The 23,584-nt window shown below is 47.0% G+C and overlaps 1 protein-coding gene across 1 annotated transcript; it reads right to left on the bottom strand.

Annotated features, from left to right (window-relative positions):
- Positions 1-9,560: 9,560 nt before the first annotated feature.
- Positions 9,561-22,128, bottom strand: KCNV2 (potassium voltage-gated channel modifier subfamily V member 2). The gene is made up of 2 exons (XM_083420140.1): positions 20,003-22,128; positions 9,561-13,116 (listed from the first exon to the last, which is right to left on the bottom strand). Exons 1-2 carry the CDS (start codon positions 21,365-21,367, stop codon positions 12,835-12,837), a joined length of 1,647 nt encoding a protein of 548 aa, XP_083276266.1. The 5' UTR covers positions 21,368-22,128; the 3' UTR covers positions 9,561-12,834.
- Positions 22,129-23,584: the final 1,456 nt, after the last annotated feature.

Raw genomic sequence — 23,584 nt, 5'->3', positions numbered from 1 at the left:
TCTGAAGGTATGTGGACTGTTAATGAACTTGAATGGTAAGGCTAAAAACTAGTTCGACGTTTTCTCTGCAATTTGGCTGACAGCTTTGGGCGTGCCGTACTCCATACTCCAGTTAGGACTTAATCATGCATAGGTGGCAACATGTGACTCTCCTCCCTCTTTGCCATAATTCCCCGGAGGAAAATTGCTTTACTCAGTGGACAGAGGAGAACGCCTGGCTTTAATCCCGATACTTCAGCTGGAACAATTCAATTCCACTTGAGTCCAAAAGAAGCTTAATTGGCACTCACACATATGAAATAACACAGTGGTTTTAGAATTAATAATGTGAAAACATTATCTTGCAGACCGTAGTGCTGCAAGTACTGTACAGTCGTGCCTCGCAAGACGAAAAGAATCCGTTTCGTGAGTCTCTTCGTCTAGCGGTTTTTTCGTCTTGCGAAGCAAGCCCATTAGCGGATTAGCGCTATTAGCGGTTTAGCGGCTATTAAAGGCTTAAGGGATTAGCGGATTAGCTGCTAAAAGGCTATTAGCAGCTTAGTGCCTTAGAAAAAGGAGGTGGGGAGCAAACCCCCCCCCCCAGGAATCGCAAGACATTTTCGTCTTGCGAAGCAAGCCCATAGCAATTTCGTCCTGCGAAGCACCTCCAAAACGGAAAACCCTTTCGTCTAGCGGGTTTTCCGTCTTGCGGGGCACCACTGTATATTTCCGGGTATAACATGCCCGCCCCCTCCCCCCCCGATGTATAAGACGACCCCTATTTTTTGGGAGGAAATGGAGGGAGATTGCCCAGAGCTGTTGAGCTTTGGAGGGGGGGAATTGCCAGCAATGGCTCACCTGCCAGACTGCCACTGACAATCGCACGCATCAACGAAGCCACCAATCGTCTGCCCACTCACTGCCAGCAGCCGCCAGTCTCCCACCCAATTCCCACAGCAGCCAATCGCCAGCATACTTTGCCGCAAACACCAATCACCCGCCCAAATACCGCTGACAATCTCCTGCTCACGGCAGCCACCAATCACCTGTCCCACCTCTGCAATATCCGTTTATAAGACGACCCCCAATTTTTAGCATTTTTTAAAAATTAAAAAACCTCGTCTTATACATGGAAAAATACCGTAAGCTAGAAGTAAATATTAAAAGCTTGTCAAAGTGGATCATGTAGATGGAGTTCTTAGTACGGAAGGGAGAGATCTCTCCTGCAAAGCGATTGGCTGGAGCTGCTTTGGCACTTAACAAGCTCAGCGCTGTCTGCTAATGAACCCTGACATATACCTGCTGCATCGCCCAAAGGAGGGGGACCGGGGAAAGCCCTTGTCTGCTTGATGGGGACTGCGCTCCCCCAATCCGCCTAAGCGTCATTACCCTGTGTCACACTTAAAGGTTAATCTCAACTCGATCTAATTGGCAGTGACAAAAAGCGTTTGCCCACACAGCCGCTCTCGCGGCTCATCAGTTCCCCTAACAGGATTGTCTCTTGTGACAGTGAAACAGATAACTTTGATTAGCATCAGATAACCAATTTAAAGGCCAGCAAAAATGGCCCTGGCTGGGACAAAGGGTGGCGGAAGTTTTGAGCTCTCCCTCAGATTTGCAGTCCCAGAGCAAATGCAGTTTTTCCAAAATATCAACATAAAGTTTACTCAGTGGCCCTGTCCTCTGCGGAGGAGCCAAATAAAGTTTAATTTAGCCGAAAGTAAATACTGGAGGTGTGCTTCTCAAACAGCAGATTATGAACATGCAGTTTTGTTAACAAGTAATTAAATGATGGTTAACTTGTGTGCTTTCATTAGCTCTTATCTCAGTTGTCTGTTGTAACTGCTTTTTCTGCCCTTTCCAGACTCGGGAAAGCAGTGTGCGTTTATTTGTCTTTTAGATGTTGCTTTAATCCAAATAAGTTATCCTACAGACACATCAAAGATCCAAGGAAAAAGTGTTGGCATTGTACGTTTTGTGCCTTCCAAAATTTGGATGTGGACAAAATGGGACTTGCATGTCTGTTCTGCGATCATGGAATGATCTGTCCATCTCATCGGACATAAACACAGACATTAAACTATTTGTTTTGAATAGATCAGTTTTCATCAGTGTTTAGCAATGGACTTGATTCTGTGACTCTTTCGCTGTGTTGGATGTCTCTGGTTTAGATATCTTCAAGAACTGCTCTTAGTCACAGAAGTGAAACGGAAGCTCATGGTGTTGGGAGGCAACGTTGTTGTAAACAAAAATTTGCTCTTTTCCCTTATGGGGTCTCCAAGAGCCCATATAGAGTCCTTACATAGGTTCCCTATTGGTAGGAGAAGATAATAGAGGCCAACCAGAGAATATTGAGAAGCAAAGCAGCTAGTAAGCTTGATCTTTATTGATCTGTTGCAACAGGGTGCTCCCCTCACCTGCGGGAGAGAGGAGGAACCCAGAAAAATGGCTCGCAAGGCCTTATAAAGACTTTTGAAATTGCCACCCTGTAGATCAAGACCACCCCCAGAAACATCATACATACATCACAGAAGCGGTGTAACCTAAGACCACCCTTCAGATACATCATACCTACATCATAGAAAAGGCGGTCTAAAACAGAAATTTGAATGTTGTTTTTCTCCTGTTGTTGTTTATCTCCTGTCTGGCAGGTTACTTGATTGGATTGCCTGGGGAGCCTGGCCAGTCTTTTGTAGTGATAAATACTTAGTTGCTGGGCCAGGTCACAGGCTCACACCCTGTTCAAACACAGACATACCCTTAAGACAGGATTTGTGAAGGAAAAGACACTGGGGAGGCTTTTCCACTTTGACCTTTCAGAGAGAACATTTGCTCAGTTTAGAAATCAAAATGGCTTCAGGTCGGTCTTCCTGTACTGATCTATGTACGTGCGGTTATGAACATTACCATATATCTAAGACCTCAAAATTCCTATCACAACGTACACTGGGAAATTGGATAGGGCTGTGGTGTAGAAATTTCATCAGACAGGTCCTTGGTGCTGCTGCCATGCAGGGGGAATAGGAATCCTGCTGCCGCCATTAGGATGCTTTCTTAGCCATGTCAATCCCCACACCCATTGGCCATCTCTGGACCACCCAGTTTTCCTTTTGAGATGGCAAAGTCGCAACAAGACTCAACCGTGCCAATGTCACGCAGGGAAATTTTTTGCTTTGAATGCACTTGCAACGATACGTCCTGTGTGACTTCAGATCTGGAGCTTCACCGTGGTCATAGAATCACAGAATTGTGGAGTTGGGGCCCTGAGGGTCATGCAGCCCAGCCCCCAACAATGCAGGGATAGGCAGCTGTCCCTTACAGGGATCGAGCCTACAGCCTTGGTGTTCTCAGCATCCCACTCTCACCAGCTGAGCTATCCAGGGTCAATAATGGGGTAACCACTCTGCATGGAGGACCTTAAGGTCCACAAAGTCGCAAGGTGGTTAGATTGGTCTCAACTAGGGCCAGGGCCTTTTCAGTACTGGCCCCGACTTGGTGGAATGCTCTGTCACGAGAAACTAGGGCCCTCGGGACTTGACATGTTTCCGCAGGGCCTGCAAGACAAAGCTGTACTGCCTGACCTTTGGTTTGGACTCACTCTGACCCTTATGTTTCCCTCCCCTTATGGTTTTGATCTATGGGCTACTATTAAAAGGAGGCTGCATTTGAAATTGCATTTTAACCTGTAATTTAATTTGGTGTTTTTTTCCTATTATAATTTTATTGTAATTTTACTGGTGTTAGCCGCCCTGAGCCCGGCTCTGGCCGGGGAGGGCAGGGTATAAATAAAATTTATTATTATTGTTATTATGATAGCATTCAGTAAGAAGGGAAAGCGCCCGATTTAATAGATCACAAACTACCTTATTTTTAGCTCTATAAGACGCACCAGACCACAAGACGCACCTAGTTTTTAGAGGAGGAAAACAATAAAAAAAATATTCTGAATCTCAGAAGCCAGAACAGCAAGAGGGATCACTGCAATCCCTCTTGCTGTTCTGGCTTCTGGGATAGCTGCGCAGCCTGCATTCGCTCCATAAGACGCACACACATTTCCCCTTACTTTCTAGGAGGGAAAAAGTGAGTCTTATAGAGCAAAAAATACGGTAAGTGTGAAAAGCTATTGGCAAGAGTTGTGGGTGGTGGGAGCTGGGTGTGAATGGAGATGCAGCCCAGAGTTCAGCCATTTATGGTCCATTCATTCCACTGGAAAGGACAATGTTGTCTCCCCACCGCCAGCTTCCCATGGCTCACTGGGACAACCAGTTAGGGCAGAGAGCAGAAGGTACTTAACTGGTGTCACCAACCCTAAGCTCTTTGCAAACCTGCTTAATGTATAGGCGTGGAATGTTGCCTCGAGGTTGGGGCATATTTGTTTTATGTATTTTCAGAAACTGAGAAAGTAAGTCTAAAAAGACCACTCACCAGTTGGTTGTGTGCTATAAAGCAATATGTCCGGCACTTCTGTCTCTGCTCTTACATCTCATTGTTCATTTGTGGGTCCGTTTTAAATTGCCTTAACAGACATATTCCCAAAATATGATTCCTGTAGCATTTGGAAGCCGTAATCCGGGATAAAAAAGGCAGATTACATTGGTATGTTGTGTAATTTCTGTACTACTCCATAAAGAAGTTAATAAAGGTTATGTAAACAGGGGATCAGCGCAAGCCAAGTATTTCTGTGCATTGCAAGTTAAATGGGACAAAAATCCAAGGTTCTAAATATAGCTGTTAAACCAAGTTTAAAACAAGCGCATGAGATTGCAGCCCAGAATTCTGACACTGTCCGGAGTATTGAGGTTCCTGCAGTTTAGGCCACAGCTGCTTTTGCTGTTCTGAAGCTAAAAATGAGGCAGGATTTAGGATCAAATGTTACTCTTTGCCTCAGGGCTTTGCGGATAGAGCCAGCTGCCCAGTGAGCTGTGGCTGCTCTTTAAGCACTCCTTCAACAGCCAGGTTTCCAAACTGGGACGCCTAATGCACTCCTCATCTTTCCCCGGGGGGGGGGTGTTTTTGCACAACGGCGTCTGGGCAAACCCCAGTTCAGCCACAGCCCCTTTTTAGAGGGGGGCTTCCAATGGGGCCACCAGGAAAGGGCAACATTTTGATCGAGCTTGTGGGGCTGGCGGTGGGGGGAAGTGCTGCTTTCCCCCACCGCCAGCCTCAAAACCAGGTCAGGGAGCAGCGCAAAGGCATCACACGCCTTCCCGCTGCCCCCAAGTTTGTGGGGCTGGCGGAGACGGGAAGTGCTCCTTTCCCCCACCGCCAGCCTCAAAGACCAGACTCTCCTGGCTTCAGTGAAAGCAACGCGAAGCCTCCGGAGCGCAGGCTTCAGAGGCTTCGCGTTGCTATCGCTGAAGCCAAGGAGCCTGCATTCGCTCCATAGGACGCACACACATTTCCCCTTAATTTTTGGAGGGGAAAAAGTGCGTCCTATAGAGTGAAAAATACGGTAGTTTCATCCTTTCTGAAAGTTTTCCATCGTGAACATGTCTGTCTTCTCCTTTTGCCTGGAGTGAAGACGATCAGCCAGAATCAGTGAGCTATATTGCTAGACTTTATTATCTTAGTGTCTCTTAAGAGTTTCATTAATCTCTGCAAAAGAAAAGAAAGAACAGACTTTACTAAGGTCATAAAATGCATCACAGTCTTAATTTTCCATTGTTGGTTCACTGAGACAGTAACCATGCTTGCCTGAAGTAATACTTTATATTTGGGTATTATTTGGGAGGCAGGGAGAAATAGGGAGACTTGGCAGCTGAACTAATGAAAGGCTTTGCCTTGCATATGTTGTGCATCTCATGTTTATCTTTTGTTTTTAAATCCCAACATCAAACGGCAATAAACCGGTGTCTGGCGTGTAATCACATGATAAAAAGCTCTTCCACTTTTCTTTTTAAATCCTTGTACATAGAAAACCAGCTGCTTTGGAGGAGGGTGATAGCCTAAGCGTTACTCTGGCATGCTAATTTTCTATGCTTTTCAGGGGTTTTCCTCCCATTACAAGAGCCCCTACTCACAATCTGAAGTGGTACATTCCAGACACAGGTTGCCACCCCACCTGTGAGATGGTTTGCTCTACACCTGCAGCAGGAGGATGTAACATAGACCGCGCCATTTCAGAACACAGGTGGGGATCATGTTTTGGGATGCTCTCCATTAAAAGCTACTTGCAAGCAGAGTTGGGCGAATGCCCAGCCTTATCATCCTTCTGCTTGATATGCTGCTTTTTCCTTTGCAGGTGTGTGGCTTGTCTCCCTGCACATGAGCATTCAAAGTTGTTTCTCCCTCCGCACACAAAATGTTTCAGTCCATTCTGCATCCTGTGTAGTTGGATAGATGACCCTGAGAACATAAGATTCGTAGATTGCATGGTGTAGATTGTGATAAGCTCTAAGAATGATTCCCTCTTCAAAGGGACAGGACACTTTTATCACTGGTCAGTATTTACCGTATTTTTCGCTCTATAAGATGCACCAGACTACAAGACGCACCTAGTTTTTGGAGGAGGAAAACAAGAAAAAAAATATTCTGAATCTCAGAAGCCAGAACAGCAAGAGGGATCGCTGCGCAGCGAAAGCAGCAATCCCTCTTGCTGTTCTGGCTTCTGGGATAGCTGCGCAGCCTGCATTCGCTCCATAAGATGCACACACATTTCCCCTTACTTTTTAGGAGGGAAAAAGTGAGTCTTCTAGAGCAAAAAATATGGTAAGAATCCTTGGCAAGAACGCTATTTTTCTCACTCATGTGTTCAGCTCAGTCCGGCATCCTCAGCACCCAGCGGAATCAGGGATGGGCCACAGACCCTGACACTGGGTGCCTGCTTTCCTTTCTTAAAGATAAGAATTAAGGGCCACAACACTCATCCTGGCACCATGACAAGAACTGCAGGAAAGAGAGGACTGTCCCAGAATGTCTGAGTCCTCCTCTTCTGGGCGCGGCCTCAGGAAATGAAGGACTGCTCTCCTGGTCGTGATCTGCTGTGGAAGATTCTTTGCCCAACCCAACCCAACCCACACACCAGCTCTTTTTCAAAACTGCATTTTGTGTTCCTATACATCTATTCCTTACATCTGTGGCAGTCAGAGGCAATATGTCTCTGAATTCCAGTTGCTGGGTGGACAGATTTGACCATTTTGGTCTTTCCATTTCTCATTGTTCCAACCTTACAGTAAGTTCCAGTTTGCAACAGCCAGGGGTGGGGAGCATGTTCTCCTCCAGATGTTGTTGGGTTCCAGTTGCCAGTGGTACAGCCAAGGATGATGGGAGTTGTAGCCCAACATTTCTGTACTTCAGTTGCTGCTTTTACCCCAGTGCTCTTCCATCCTTTCCAATGCTTCTCTGGATAGCTGATTTTTTAAAAGAAAACCCTACCTAAGGTAAAGGTAAAGGGACTCCTGACCATTAGGTCCAGTCATGGCTGACTTTGGGGTTGCGGCATTCATCTCGCTTTACTGGCCGAGAGGGCCAGCGTACGGCTTCCGGGTCATGTGGCCTGCATGACTAAGCCGCTTCTGGTGAACCAGAGCAGCGCACGGAAACGCCGTTTACCTTCCTGCCGGAGTGATACCTATTTATCTACTTGCACTTTGATGTCCGTTCGAACTGCTAGGTTGGCAGGAGCTGGGACCGAACAACGGGAGCTCACCCCATCGTGGGGATTCGAACTGCCAACCTTCTGATTGGCAAGCCCAAGGCTCTGTGGTTTAACCCACAGCACCAACCGAGTCCCAAAACCCTATCTACTAATGCCATTTTTTGCTGCCCTTCCTTGCCTGAATGGAGTGCACTGCATCAACCAATCACAATGTTAACTGTATTTGTGCAATATAGTAAATAGGAATGTGTTGTTTTCAACAGGCCATTTTACTTTTAATGTGGACAGGTCCGTCATGGTTTTTCCCCCAAACTCTGATAGGAGGCATGGATTTCCTTGTTTTGCAGACTGGTACATTTCCCAAGCTCTTCAAGCAAACAATCCTCCAGCCTTGATCTGGGAAACGGGAACACTTTGTGAAATCACTATGTACACATTGACTAGCCTAACGCAGCAATTAAAGTCGTGGAGAAATCCAGGTTCAACTCCTGCCCAGCCAGGAAGTTCATGACATTTTCGTGAGAATGTATTCAGCTATTCTCATGCAATTACCTTTGAGCTCCTCAGAGGAAGGCTGGGGCCACCGCACATGTGATCACTCCACCCCCATGAGAATATCTGCGAGTGCATATCAATTCCATCTTCGTAGGCACATTTGTGGATTCTCAAATTGGACATGTGCAGGTGTGCTGTGCTGGGGAAAAAACATACTGGTATTTTCCCACTATCTGACAGATTACCTTGTGTGTTCCATGCATGACTGAAGAGTTGCCAAATTTCATGACAATCGTATTTTCCATGGCGGGGGCATAACGAATTGGCTTTGTGCCCCAGAACAGTTTTCCAAAGCACGGTTGAACCACAACACAGCGTACCACAATTTGGTTGTGTGTTTGCAAGCAGTGATGGACATGCCAAAATCTGCCTGAACCGTCAACTTCTCAATATGCAATTCTATGCATATTTACTCAGAATAATTTCTGCTGTAAAATGTGTTTAGGATGTTCAGTAAGATAGTGTGGGATAGTCTCTAGCTGGTCCAAGAGGACCCGGTGAACTTATTGCTCAGCAACAATTTAAACCCTGCTCTTTCCAGTCCTAGATGAAAACTTTAACAACTACAGGAGACTGTTCATTTCATGCTTTTGTCTACGGGTGGAATCAAACGTCTCACTCTTCCAATTGTTACATTTGCACAAGCATCCTGGTTTGCCAGATGGAATGATGCCCCCAACTCCACCCCCCTTTGCTGTTCTGGGGGTTGCCCTGCTCCCTTCTCCTGCCAGAGTCACTTGGTGGACACCCCCATTGTGCAAGCCCTTTCTCAGGGCTTCTGCTCACATGGGGGGTTAGGAACAAATCTCACGCACTTTGTTGCATCTTCAAATACTTTGTAAAGGGTTCCCACTCATCTTTAAAGTCACAGTTATCCTTCTCCCGTAGCTTATATGTCCGGGCAGAATGACAAATTTCTCATCATTCGGCCTGGACACTGAGGTCCAGCGCCCTCGCTGCGAGAAGCCAAGCTACAGGGAACCAGGCAGAGGGCCTTCTCGGTAGTGGCACCCACCCTGTGGAACGCCCTCCCACCAGATGTCAAAGAGAAAAATAACTACCAAACTTTTAGAAGACATCTAAAGGCAGTCCTGTTTAGGGAAGCTTTTAATGTTTAATAGGTTATTGTATTTTAGTGTTTTGTTGGAAGCCGCCCAGAGTGGCTGGGGAAACCCAGCTAGATGGGCGGGGTATAAATAAATTATTATTGTTGTTGTTGTTATTATTATTAATAATATTTATTATTACCCGAAATATATTCAGGAAAAGTCACAGACATTTTGTTCTCGTCTGTCGAAAATATGTGAGTGCCAGATGTGAACCTAGCTGCTGAAGCAGACACCAGCTCTCTCTCAATTCAAGCTGCTCAAGAGGGGCTTTAAGAGAGAGAGTTTTGCTTTCTTCATCTGAGAACAGAAGAGTCTTGTGGCACCTTAAAAATGAAAAGCTTTATTGCGGCATAATCTTCTGTGGACTGGAGCCCACCCTCGTCAGTGGCAAGAAGGTTATATACATAATTATGGGGTGGGGCATAATAAACAGTAACGCCAAACAGCCGTGAAACTCGAGGGGATAACAGTAGTTTCCATGCAGATTCTGGAAGGGGAGTTAACAACAGATGTGCAGATTCTACAACGCCCGCAGGTGCAAATGAATGCACAACTTAGCCTGTGAACAAAATCAAATCAGTACTTGCATAGATACATATTTCTCACTGCGGCTTCCAGACCCGTCCTCCCCCATTCAGAAGATCCCAGTCTGTCACAAAGATGTCCTCCAGCTCTTTCTGTCAGACACATCCCTCCGTGTGCTGTTTTTGACATGAAAAACAGCAGATGGCCATATTTGGGGTAAAACAAGAGGTGATGCTGGTTTAATTCATTGCTTCCCATTGATAGATGAGTGTCGCCTCCCGCTGTCTGCCAAAAAGCATTTGATTCTGCATTTGATGCATCTTGTCTTTGCTCGGCTTCCGGACGGTGCTTCATCCTAATTTCTAGAATGTGATGACATAGATTCAGCAGCTCCAAGTGAATTCAATAATGTGAAATGCGTACGGTTTGCCTGAGCTGCTTGCCTGTCAGTTCTTCTTCTGCGCTTATTAATAGACATGGCCTCCTGCTTTCTGGCAAATTGTCCCCCCATCAGTTTTCTGCATCCGTTCTTTGCACTCTCGCTTATCATCTGTTCCTACAGTTTATACGGGGCCTTCACCATTGCACTTTAGAGGACAGGAGTGTGTTGCAAACAAACCCCAGTTTTTAGTGATACCACAACGATGCAAAGGAATGACTACTTGCTACATCTTTCTTGGGTTGCGATTTTCAGGCTCTTTACTTTCAAAAACCATCTATTAGCTTGACAGGGAGATGGTAACATGCAATTCTTACTATATAAATATTGGCTGGATTTCTTAGACAGAGAAGGAGCATTGCGTTTTGTCAAACCACAGTTTCTGTTATAGCCAAATGAGGAAATTGTGGTTTAACCTCTGATTGCAACTCAAGATATCTAATACATTAGGGAGGCATCAGTAGGGCCACATGGGTGATTGCCCTGGATGCAAATTTCCTAGGGGCACAAAAAAGTTCAAAAGGGGGGAAAAAGAAACAAAGAAGTGCATCCCTTTCAACACAGAGAATCTCCTAATGGTTGTGTGGACGGACTGAGGAGCAGAATTGGGCAGTGGGCGGTTGCTTAGGTGCCCTCTGCATTGGGTTTAGAAGGATTGCTCCCGATCAATCCCTCATCCCGCTCTCCATCACAGTCAACACTCATGGGGTGACGCAGTTGCCACTCAGGTCAGTTGCCAAGCAATTGCCCCTTTGTTCTAGCCCACCGGCAGGTGGTACTGAGGATACTTGCCTTGCCCGGGGCACTGGCAACCCACGCTAGGCCACTGATCTAGCAAGAATCCTGGCTTGGTTTCACAGTTAAACCACAGAGTCTCTGTTTGGATATCCTGTGAACCCTGAAATTACAGTGGGAAGAAGAAGAGCAGGGAGTGTAGAAGCACAATGCTCATCTTTGTGATGTCTGAACTGCCCTACCATCATAAAATACTGGATACCAATGAGCATAATTCCTGTTAATAACAGAGATGCAGCTGGGTGGAAAATGGACACTTGGAGAGTATTCAAAAATAAAAATAATTACAATGTGACCGTTGTAATATTCATCACAGAGTTTACAGAGCTGGGTTACAAGCCAGACATCTTTTTTAAAAAAGAAAAGGAAATGAGGGGTAGGAACCATATTTCACTCTTCATTCAAGAATCCCAAGTTGTAACCTGATGTCTCAGCTCCTCGGAAGGACTTAGCCTACAAGATCCCTCCCTGGGGGCCTCCAGACTGTGGCTAATTTTGTGTAGGATTCAACCAAATTCTGGCAAATTAAGGTTGTGCAGTTCTTGTTGAGTGGGAGGTCTTGTGCGACAAACCAAGTCCCACCCCTGTGCTTTTTGAGATAAATAGCAAGATGGAGATAGACATCCGAACTCTGGGGGGGGGGGGTTAGGGGTCTTTGGCCCCTTCAATATTTGTTTAATGTCTGCAGAAATGCTCTCATCATCCTGATTTAAGCCACCAAGCTTCAACAGACAAGCTGCTCTCAGCTGGAGGTGTCTAAGAGAGTTGGGGTGGGAGCACAGGCAGGCAGGGAGAGGGGATTTGATTCAGTTTTCAGTTAAAGACAAATCTGCTGAATTTTCACTTTATGGAACAAAATGCAAACCAAACCACAGCTGTCCTTCAGAATTTGCAGTTCTCCAAATCTTGCAGTGCAATTCTCCAGCCAAAATTCACACGCCAAGTGAAAATAACACAACATGCAACATGCAATCGATTAGGAGTATCTGCTTTGCAGAAATGTGTATAATAGAAGAAAACGCTGATGACTTTTCACCAGGGCTCTTTTTTGTTTGTTTTAATGACAAAGTGATGTGGAAATGGGGAGAACGCAACTTAAGATGGGGAAAAGTAGAAGCTGAAATGGACAGACCCCATCTCCCCACGAACGAACAAGGGTGAAGCAGTGGCAACTCAATGGAGGCTCCAGCACTTGCTTCCTTCTCTCCCCACTCTCACCCCATGAATACTCAGGTTTCTTGCAATTACTTGTTTTTGGTACCTGCATATCCATTTACAGGACAGAAGGCGCTTGACACACCCTCAAGACAATAATAAAATTCTGGTACAGGACACAAATAAATTCCTACTTGAAAGTCTACTAAATTCTGATTTTGAGGCAACATCCATCATGCTGGCAAATATGTAAATACCCAGAAAAAGCAGCACAATTCTTTGCACATTTACTCAGATGTAGGCCTCATAGAATCAACTGGCTCTTGTTTCCTAGTAATAGTGCTTAGCCTAAGTTAGTTGCCTTCGATTCGGTTGCGGTGGTGCAGCAATTGCAGATCAAAGAAACAAGACTGCATTCCTTCTCATTTCCTCAAGCGGATCCTTATTTGGAATCACTCACTGGATCACAATGCAATGGATTCCAGAGGCTGCTTGGACACCAGCTGTAACATTTATCAGACAAAATATTAAGAAGGATTATCTTCATTTGCATCTTTTTTAAAAAAGAGAAAGTTTTGCACTATACCCCAGTCAGTCTTTTCCTCCCAGTTAACTTGTGGACAAACCTGAGGGAATCTGTTGGCCTCTCAACTCCCGATCCCTCTTTTCCGTCCAAGGTATCAATTGTATCTGTGTCTTGGTAATCGGTTTGGCCTGTTTCCACAGCACTCAGACATTTTCTTCATGGCTCGCCGCGCAAAATCCACTTTGCCCCTGTCTTTGCGTATGGCTGTGTATTCGTACGCTTTCAGCTTGATGTAATAGTCTGAGAATTTGTTGTAGAGGACGGAGATGGGCATTCCGTTCAGAATGATCCCAAAAGCGATGCAGAGGAAAGCAAAGAGTCGTCCGAGGTGGGTTTCCGGACACATGTCTCCATATCCAACAGTAGAAATGCTTACCTTGAAAAGCAAACACAAAGCAAGGCAGTTACTCAGAACATCCAAGCCACCTTTCTATGCTGAAGACAAGGGGGTCATTTAGAGACTGGTCTCTGAAGGACAGAGGCGGTATTTGTTCCTCCCCATTGCAGTGTTGGAAAGAGAGATCCGTCTGCAATAGATATGAGAATCTGCCTCTGCTCTTCCCATCCCTGAAGACCAGAGGTGGCGTTTGTCCTCCCCATCACAGTTCACAGAGGAAGGTGCCCATGGTGGGGATTCTCAAACTGAAACTTCTTCCCAACATAGTGAACTCATGCATGCATAAACTGCACACCATTTAGCTGCTTTTCCCTCCCTTATGTGACAATGATCTCTTTCTATGAATGGTGGTGTGTTTGAGCAACTTCTGAGCCACAGCGGTGTCCTCAGTAAAGATGACCAAGCACGTCCATGTCACTTTCTCATTTCCCCAATCCTAAATTCAGTTCTCTATAGTTATGCATCAGTTTGTGAATTTTCCAAACAAAAAAAATCCTCATGAAAATTCACCAGCATTTCCCTGCAATTTTCTCGTGTGATACCATTTCATATACAAACTTGCCTAATCTTCGTTTGTTTTTTGCAAAGCCATTTTCACTAATATTTTGTATGCCATTTTCAGAAATTACTTGGCTGGAGAACTGCATTGCAAAATTCGAATCAGTGCAAATGTCGAAGGATAGCTGTGTTTTCATTTGGTGAGTTCACCTTTAAATGTGACCTGAATCCAATTCTCCCCCCCCCCATCTCTCCTTGTCAGCTGCTGATTTGACACCTTGGTTTTCTGGGAAGCAGGCAGTGGCAGAGGGCAGTGGTGGGCTGGGCTGGGGATGACAGGAGCAGGTCCCTCAGACCATTTATTTCCCTTCTCTACCCATCTATGGTTCTAGGAATGTCTTTCCTGAGTGTCCTTTTCAAGATCTCTTGTTTAGGTTTGGGCCACCGTACCTTGGTCACCCGGGACGTGGGTGGCGCTGTGGGTTAAACCACAGAGCCTAGAACTTCCGATCAGAAGGTTGGCGGTTTGAATCCCCGCGACGGGGTGAGCTCCCGTTGCCCGGTCCCTGCTCCCCTGCAAGTAGATAAATAGGTGCCGCTCTGGCGGGAAGGTAAACGGCATTTCTGTGCACTGCTCTGGTTCGCCAGAAGTGGCTTAGTCATGCTGGCAATATGACCCAGAAGCTGTATGCCGGCTCCCTTGGCTGATAAAGCGAGATGAGCGCCACAACCCCAGAGTCGGTCACAACTGGACCTAATCGTCAGGGGTCCCTTTACCTTTACCTTGATCTATACTGGTTGAAAACTGCAACCAATTGCATGCTGGCATTGAAGTCAATGTTGCTCCATCTGCCTGTTTCAGAATTATGGTGGAGCTTCGTTTATTTTAGGAGTCATTTGTTTTAAGACATTTATTTGCCACCTTTTGCCAAAAAGGCCACAGGGCAATTCACATAGGAATGTAAGAAACAAGCCAGTCACCTTTTGTTTCTCCCAGGTCTCTCATTCATGAAAAACGACAGGGCAGCAGCGCCTCCTTCCCGTAATATAATAATAATAATAATAATAATAATAATAATAATAATAATAATAATATATTATTTATACCCCGCCCATCTGGCTGAGTTTCTCCAGCCACTCTGGGCGGCTCCCAATCAAGTGTTAAAAACAATACAGCATTAAATATTAAAAACTTCCCTAAACAGGGCTGCCTTCAGATGTCTTTTAAAGATAGGATAGCTGCTTATTTCCTTCACATCTGAAGGGGGGGGGTGTTCCACAGGGTGGGCGCCACTACTAAGAAGGCCCTCTGCCTGGTTCCCTGTAACCTCACTTCTTGCAATGAGGGAACCGCCAGAAGGCCCTCAGCACTGAATCTCAGTGTCCGGGCTGAATGATGGGGGTGGAGATGCTCCTTCAGGTATACTGGACCGAGGCCATTTAGGGCTTTCAAGGTCAGCACCAACACTTTGAATTGTGCTCGGAAATGTACTGGGAGCCAATGTAGGTTTTTCAGGACCGGTGTTATGTGGTCCTGGCAGCCACTCCCAGTCACCATATCCAGGCTGTCAAGGTTCTTGGTTCTGCTGTCTCCCTAAGTACACTTTGGCCTCTCCCTCTCTGCTCTACCTATCTTCAGGAACGATGGCCAGGAAGGCGGCTTCTCCTGTTGATACTCCTGCAACTTGGAGAAGGAATGTTTGCAGGGTGGACAGGGGGTTGGTGGAGGAAGAGGAGGCCAGAACGAAACAAGGAGCTGAATTACCCCCCTGTTTTCAGGGACCCTTAAAGCTGCAAGAGATGGGGAAAAGCAGAGGTGGGTGGATGGTAGTGGAAGAGCCGAGGGCTGGGAACCCAGCACTGACCTGTTTTGTCCGAAGAATGGCGTCTCACTTTGCATTTGTCTTTCTGCTGAACTTATCCTGCAATCGTTATTATAGCCCATGCCAAGGTATTATAGGGATGTTGAGAAAACAGTGTGTGATGGCCTGGGAATCCGATTCAGAGGCTGAACCGGAGGAATCCCAGCCTGCACAGGAGTCCCCGCCTCCAGGGCCGGCTGAGCTGGGGCAGGGCCTTGATTCTGAAGCACCTGCACCTGTGCCGGATCCTCAGGAGCAGGCACCAGGTGAATCCACTCTGGCTCCAGAGGTGGTTGAGGACTCAGTGCCTACAGGTGAGTCTCCCCCTGGGTCCAGTAACCCTTCAGCCTCTCCTGAACTGCAGAGGCTCAGGGAAGAGAGGCGAAGGGAACTGGTTTCTCCCAGGAGGAGTGCTCGCCTTAAGGCCAGGAGAGGCAGGTCTCCTGGGGGCCGGGGCCGCCCCTGGCCTCAGAGAAGATAAAGGCCAGTCAGCCCGGTCCCAGGTTGTGGGAGCAACGTCGTTGAAGAGCTGTTTCGGCCAGCATCCAGTCCTGTTCCCCCAGAGTTCCTGTCCTTGCCCAGCTTCTCGCTGTGGACCCCGCTTCGCCCTGCCGACCCTCAACTCAGGTCCTGGACCTCGCCCCATGGTAATCTCCCCCCTGGACCAGCACACAGTGAAAGAAATGGCTCCAGACGGAATGTGCATTGGGCTCTCCTTCCCTGCCTTGGCTTCCGTCTGGCAGCATCCAGTGCAATCTTCACTGGAAAGGCAGCCATGCAGTGGGGAGGCCATTTCCCTCTTTTCACCCAAAGAAAAAGGAGCCTGATGTTTCAGATGAGTGAAACGCCCTGCTCCCTCCCTGAGCCTGCAGCAAGCGAGCTTATTTGTCGGATGCACCTGGCGCATTTGATGGTCTAAAAGGGATTAGTTTTGTGGCCTGATGGAAATTAACTCACTGGAATTGAATGTTAATGCAGGAGGGAGATCTGCGAAAATAAACAGCCAGATGAGAGAGCCAGGAGTCCTGGTGGGGAATTTTTCACGTGTGTTTCTTTATGCCTTGGTGGGATGAGGATTGGAGGAAGAATAGGCATCAACTCTGTGGGGCCCTGGTCCCTTTGCCCCCTAATAAAATATTTTGGGGGGTTGGACCCCAATATTTTCTGCAAGTTGGTGCCTCCCTCCCCAGCCACTCCCCCCCACTTGGGCACCGCCCTCTTTTTCCAGCTTGTCTCCCAGCTTTTGGCACCTGCTTTGGTCCTCCTCACCTTGACTGGGCCAAGTGAAAAATACACACAGAGAACTAGGTGCTGCTGTGGTCTACAGGTGTCTGCAGCTGTGCAGGATTCAAGCATGAGGAAGGGGCATCTGCTCCACTGTTGGATCATGGGGAAGATGAAGGAGAGTGGGATTTGAAGTTTGGGAGGGTTCGTTATGTCACCAGCCACCAGCCCAGACCAGGATGAGAAGATGGGTTTAGATAGACATTCCCACAACCAGTGCTTTTTTTTCTGGGGCTTCTCAAGGACATGCAACACGGGCACTTTTTTTCCTAGAAGAAAAGCTCTGCCTGAAGCCTCATGCTGGAGTTGTTCCCATTGCTGGTGTTCATTGGTCACACCCACAACATTCATTTGAAACACTTCTACCACTTTCAGAGTGCTGCCTCCCCACAAAGAAGCCCGGGAACAGTTATAGGTGCTGGAATCACAGTTCTAAGAGGGCATCTCCTGCCAACTCTCAGCCCCCCTGATTCTTTGGGGGAAGCCTTGACTGTTAAAGTGGTGCAAGAGTGCTTTCAATGTATGGGGTGGTTGTGAGTTACCGTGTGATTGTCGTTTTTCTTCCCAGAACAATACCTGCTAAGCCAGGGGTGGGAAACCTTTGACCTCCAAGCAGGCCACTCCCTTTAGAACAGTGGGCCTCCCGATGTTGCAGGACTTGAGGGTTCATTTGTGGAAACAATAAACTTCTTTCTAGATTAATCACAATTGTCTAAAATGAAAATACTTAGCAGCTAATGGATGACCATATTCATAATCTCTCTCTCTCTCTCTCTCTCTCATCAATCTATCATCTATCTAGTGTGGTGTAGTGGTTAAGAGCAATAGACTCGTAATCTGGGGAACCGTGTTCACGTCTCCGCTCCTCCACATGCAGCTGCTGGGTGACCTTGGGCCAGTCACACTTCTTTGAAGTCTCTCAGCCCCACTCACCTCACAGAGTGTTTGTTGTGGGGGAGGAAGGGAAAGGAGAATGTTAGCCGCTTTGAGATTCCTTCGGCTAGTGATAAAGCCGGATTTCAAATCCAAACTCTTCTTCTTCTTCTATCATCTCTCTCTCTCTCTCTCTCTCTCTCTCTCTCTCTCTATCTCTCATCTATCTATCTATATCTATCTATCTATCTATCTATCTATCTATCTATCTATCTATCATCTATCTATCTATCTATCTATCTATCTATCATCTATCTATCTATCTATCTATCATCTATCTATCTATCTATCATCTATCTATCTATCATCTATCTATCTATCTATCTATCTATCTATCTATCTATCATCTATCTATATCTATCATCTATCTATCATCTATCTATCATCATCATCTATATCTATCTATATCTATCTATCTATATCTATCTATCTATCTATCTATCTATCATCGATCTATCATCGATCTATCATCTATCATCATCTATCATCTATCTATCCCCACACACCATATATATTAGCCTCAAAGGGGAAGGGTTATCAGAAGAGCTTTCCAGCTAAGCTCTAACATGCTTTCATAAATTGGCAGGATGCAATTTATATTCTATAGCTTCTCTAGTTTCTGTAGCACTTCTAGTTTCTGCTCACAAGTCTGTTTACATAATCTGCTGTCCAAAGTTAACACCCCCTGAACCTGCTCCAAACTTGGATTTATTTACCTATCCAAAGGGGTCAATCAAGGTCACGTCACACAAGATGAGTTTGATGGCAGGAGATGTTTGTGCTGCTGAAAACTATACGAATCCCATGCACCATCTTTCACACGTGCCAGCATTTTGCCATATGCAGGGAAGTTCCCATGGGAAGAATGTGGACACAGGCACAAGGAACAGGGGTTTTTTGTTTTAGTGAAGTGATCGCCTTGTTGCCTTCACATTTGATTAGTGCTGGTGACTCAGCAAAGACTTTGGACCCCAAAGCAATATGGAAAATCTGAAAACTCAGGGGGTAGAGCCCTGTATGCAGCTTGGCACTAGCTACCCGCCAGTGTAGTCAACCCTGAGCTCGATGTCCCAGTCAATGGAAGGCTTTGTTCCTGTGCTGTTATTGCTGAACTATTTGCAGGATGAGCCTCTGTCCTTGGGCTACCAAGACCTCCTGATTCCTCCAGCTGCGCTAGAAGGAATGTCCATTTTCCCATCCCTGGTGGCTTAGGATGCATTTCAACCTATAAATTATAAGCTCCGTATTGCATTACAAGCAACTGAGCCTGAGGGTCTTCCCGTTTTGTTATTTTTGTCTGCGGCTGGCTCAGTGCAAATGCAATTTTTAAAAAAATCATTTTGGGCTGTGTTGTAGCTGCGATCACCAGCTGTCTGGAACGCCTTGTGACGGTCAGCTGCTCTTATTTTCCTATCTCGAAATTGTTCATCCACAGGCACATTTGGAAACAAAACAAAGCTTCTGTAGGGACAGATTCCCAGCTTCACCTTTTCCCCAGATTCCCAGCCTCATCTTTTTAACTGCTGGGTGAGAGCTAATATGTGCCTCCTTTTGATTGCATCGCTAAACCACTGAGCAGAGCTGCTTTTGTAAACTCACTTTGGAAGGAATGTGAAACCACCCCCAAAGCCTCCCTTATATATCTGCTACAAAAATACCAGCAGCAAGCTGTCAAGTAGGCACAGATAAGTCACGGCAAAGTTGAGGCCAGGCAGGCATGTGCTTTCCCTTCTCGTTTCCTTCTTCCCCTTTCTCAGCGAGAAGCAGCACAAAGTCTGTGGCACAGCCGCAAAGAGCTCTCCGGTTCAAGCTCAGCTGCACTGATTTTAGCCTGATCTACCGTATTTTTCGCTCTATAAGACGCACCAGATCACAAGACGCACCTAGTTTTTGGAGGAGGAAAACAAGAAAAAAAATATTCTGAATCTCAGGAGCCAGAACAGCAAGAGGGATCGCTGCGCAGTGAAAGCTGCAATCCCTCTTGCTGTTCTGGCTTCTGGGATAGTTGCGCAGCCTGCATTCGCTCCATAAGACGCACACACATTTCCCCTTACTTTTTAGGAGGGGAAAAGTGAGTCTTACAGAGCAAAAAATACGGTACTATAGGAAAGCTTCCAGCTGATGGGTGCGTGTGCATGCATGCGTGTTCTGTAAAGTCAACACTCTGAACAGATGTTTGGAAAGCCAGGCATGGGGGGGGGGGACCCTGCCGCTTCCAAAACAGGCACGCTTGCAAGTGAAAGGGTGGGGAGAAGGAACGAGAATTGCATTGCCAGGGAGGTACTTACGGCAGCCCACCACCAGGCATGGGGGATGCTGGTGAAGTTTGTGCTGGAGACATCATGTTCCACGGTGTAGACCATGGCGGAGAAGGCAAAGATCCCCAGCGCAATGAAGAGCAGGAGGCAGCCCACCTCCTGGTAGCACTGGCGCAGCGTGAAGCCAAATGCGCGCAGGCCCGTCGAATGGCGGGCCAGCTTCAGGATACGAAAAATGCGCATGAGGCGCATGATGCGCAACACCTGCCCCACCTTCCCCACCCGCCCCACTTTCTCTATGTCGGTTTCGTGCTGGGAGCCTTGCCCACGAGGCTGGTCCTCATCCACGAAGCGCTCCAGGAGGAGCTGGAGGTACAGCGGGAGGATGGCGATGAGGTCCACGGCGTTGAGGGCACTGCTGACGAAGCAGCGGATGTCCGGGGTGGAGACCAGCCGCAGCACGTACTCCAGGGTGAAGAAGGCGATGCAGAAGGTCTCCACGTGCTCCAGCAAGGGCCTCCTCTCCAGGGTGGCCTTGTCCCTGTGCTGCATCTCCTCCACCGTGTTGAGAGCCAGTGCCACCACCGAGATGAGCACAAAGAAGCTGGAGGCCACCCCCATGGCTTTGGCCGTGGTGGAGGAGAAGGGCTTCTCCATGAGGTTCCACAGGCGCCAGCGATGCTCGGCGTAGCGCATGTGCCGGAAGAGGTGCTCGCTCTCCTGCACGGCCGCCTGGGCCCGCAGCTCCCGCTGCACCTTGAGCTGCTCGTTCAGCTCGTCCCGCCTCTCCTCGAAGCAGATGCGGCAGCAGCGGGGCGTGTACTTGAGGCGGACGCCCCAGTAGCTCAGCTCCTCCAGGAAGCTGCGGGGACACAGCTCGTCCCGCACCCGCAGCACCCCGGAGGCGTAGAAGTTGTAGACCAGCTGGAAGACGGCCGGGTCCCGGTCAAAGAAGTACTCGTCTCCTTGAGCCGCGTAGTCGTCGCAGAGGCCCAGCTGGCGCCAGCGGTCGGTGGAAGTGGCCAAGCGGCCCAGGCGGGTGGTGGGGTAGATGGCCACCGCCTGGTATGTCAGTCGGTAGCTTTGCCCGCCCACGTTGATGTTGAGGACGGAGGACGATGTGGTGGCTCCAGCTGGGAAGGCTGGGCTGAAGGGAAACATCGAAGGGAGCCCCTTCTCCTCTTCCTCGCCCTCTTCCTCCTCGTCCTCCAAGCAGGAGTAGCTGCTCTCAACTTCCTGAGCCAGCTGCAATGGGGATCCCCAATCAGAAGCACCAAAGCCCCCAGTCACCCCAGGTTCGTTGCTTCCCACGGTTGCATCCCAGGTGGCCCCCGGGCGAGATTCAGTTTTATAGTCCGAGATCAGAGGCTGCTTTCTTTGCTTAAGGTTCCACATGCTTCCCCTTAGCGTTCGGTGGTGGGTGCGAAGCTTCTTCTGGTTGCCTTCTCCTTCCTGCCCGCAGCATCTGCCGCCGGAGCCGTTTTACGTTTCTTTTCCGACCGACCAGCAGCTCCAGTTGTTGCAAAAACTCAGTGTGGGATCCAGGCACATGGGGACTGCTGTTGACCGCTTTAATCTTGCTGACAGGGAAGATCTGAGTGCTTAGAGAAGGGGATTTAAAGGCTATTATCCTGTTTCAGCCTCCGCTCCCTCTATCTGTGACGTGAATGATTATGGATCCAGAAATCTGTGGGTAATCAGTCGAAAAATAATAATAAGTGTAGCAGACTCATTACTGCTAATAAAAATAAACTCAAAGGGCTTCTATTTGTGTCACCTCAGCACATACTCAGAAAAGACTTTCCTATGAAGGAGCAACAATGGATATTTTTTGGAATTATCCAAGAGACTTTCATCTCATCTCTGATTTCCTATGTTTTCTTCTTCTTCTTCTTCTTCTTCTTCTTCTTCTTCTTCTTCTTCTTCTTCTGTATATCAACTGCTCTTAGAGCCGTTCCTTATGTTTACAGCCCATTTTACAGGCAGAAAAACCAACATTTAAATTTGCTGGGGTTCCTGAGAGTCAATGCAAGCGTTAATGTCAAATATTATGTAAAACAAGGGTAGCAAACATTGCTGCGCATAAATTGACATTGACTGCAGAACTCGGCAACTGCAAAAAAATGCCAGTTTTCGTTCTTTTGTTTTTAGATCAGGTTTCTAGACGTCAAGGCTATGAAGACAAGACTTGAAGTTGACAGCAATTTGACAATGCCTGGTCAAATCTCAGAGGCCAGAGGCCGACAATCCAGAATTCCCAGTGTCAGATTCATCAGGTGGAGCTGCAGAAAGGTAGCTCTTTTCTCCCTGCTTTGACTTGCAAAAGCGTGAATAAATTATGCAAAGCATGTCATTATATGCATCCTTGCTTAATTATAAAGGATTACAATTCCGCTTCTCGGAATTTGGATTAACTTGCTTCTGAATTTCCAGGGTGTGTGTCTGTTTGTGTGCTGAGGAGAGAGTGCTCTGATCATCATCCAGCCCCTTGTGTGTACCTAATGGAGCTTAAAGATGAACTTGCCCACCTGGAGATGCTTCAAGGTGAAGCATCCAAAATGGCAGGCGAGCATCGTGCAGAAGGGAAGGGCCAGAACTCAGTGGACAGAGAACACACTCTGAATGCACAAGGTCCCAAGCTCAATTCCTGGCATCTCCTGATCTGGTTGGGAAAAGACTCTTGCTTGAAACCCTGGAGAGATGCTGTCAGCCAGAGCTGGAAGTATGGAGCTCAATGAACCAACAGCCTGACTCAGTATGTGGCAGCTAGGGGATGGGGATTTACCATATTTTTCGCTCTATAAGACGCACCAGACCACAAGACACACCTAGTTTTTGGAGGAGGAAAACAAGAAAAAAAATATTCTGAATCTCAGAAGCCAGAACAGCAAGAGCGATCGCTGTGCAGTGAAAGCAGCAATCCCTCTTGCTGTTCTGGCTTCTGGGATAGCTGTGCAGCCTGCATTCGCTCCATAAGACGCACACACACATTTCCCCTTACTTTTTAGGAGGGAAAAAGTGAGTCTTATAGAGCAAAAAATACGGTAATTTGGGTTTCATTTGCAGGTGAGCTTGCCAGATTTTCACATTCTGAAGCAGTTACATGAGCAGACACCTTTTGAAATCTGCAGTGCAGTGCAGAATCTCACGAAAATGCATACACTGGGGAAGATTGTGCATAAAAATCCATATATTAGTGAGAGTAAATACAAAAAATGTATTATTTTTATCCTGTATTCTGTTCTGTGAACTGCCCTGAGATCTTTTGATGAAGGGTGGTATATAAATTTAATAAAAAAAAATTACAAAAAGAAATTGCTTTGCAAACATGTGCAATAAGCAAAATTGCAGACAACGTTGTGTTATAGAAGGAGAAATTTGCATAAAGAATTTTCACGAGGATTTGATTTTTTTATTATTATTTTTGCAAACTGATGTGGCCATGTGGAGAAGTGAATTTATGATTGGAGAGCCTCTCCAAAGTCTCAGGTGAGAAGCCCTGGCAGTGCTGCCTCTGGGGATCCATTTCGGTGGAGATCTCGGTTAGCGAAAGTCCTGGTACTGGTGGCATGAGGCTGTTTTGCTGAGCTCTGTTTTTGTGTCAAAACTTGT

This window comes from Podarcis tiliguerta, assembly GCF_965153285.1.
Source record: "Podarcis tiliguerta genome assembly, chromosome: 17".
Classification (NCBI taxonomy): Eukaryota; Metazoa; Chordata; class Lepidosauria; order Squamata; family Lacertidae; genus Podarcis; species Podarcis tiliguerta.
This window is presented reverse-complemented; position numbering and strand designations above follow the sequence as displayed.

Excerpts from the sequence above, each read along its gene's own strand:
- KCNV2 (XM_083420140.1), bottom strand. The coding sequence starts at position 21,367 with ATGTGGAACCTTAAGCAAAGAAAGCAGCCTCTGATCTCGGACTATAAA. Across the intron at positions 13,117-20,002 it reads ATGCCTGGTGGTGGGCTGCC|GTAAGCATTTCTACTGTTGG; the intron begins GTAAGTACCTCC and ends TTGCTTTTCAAG.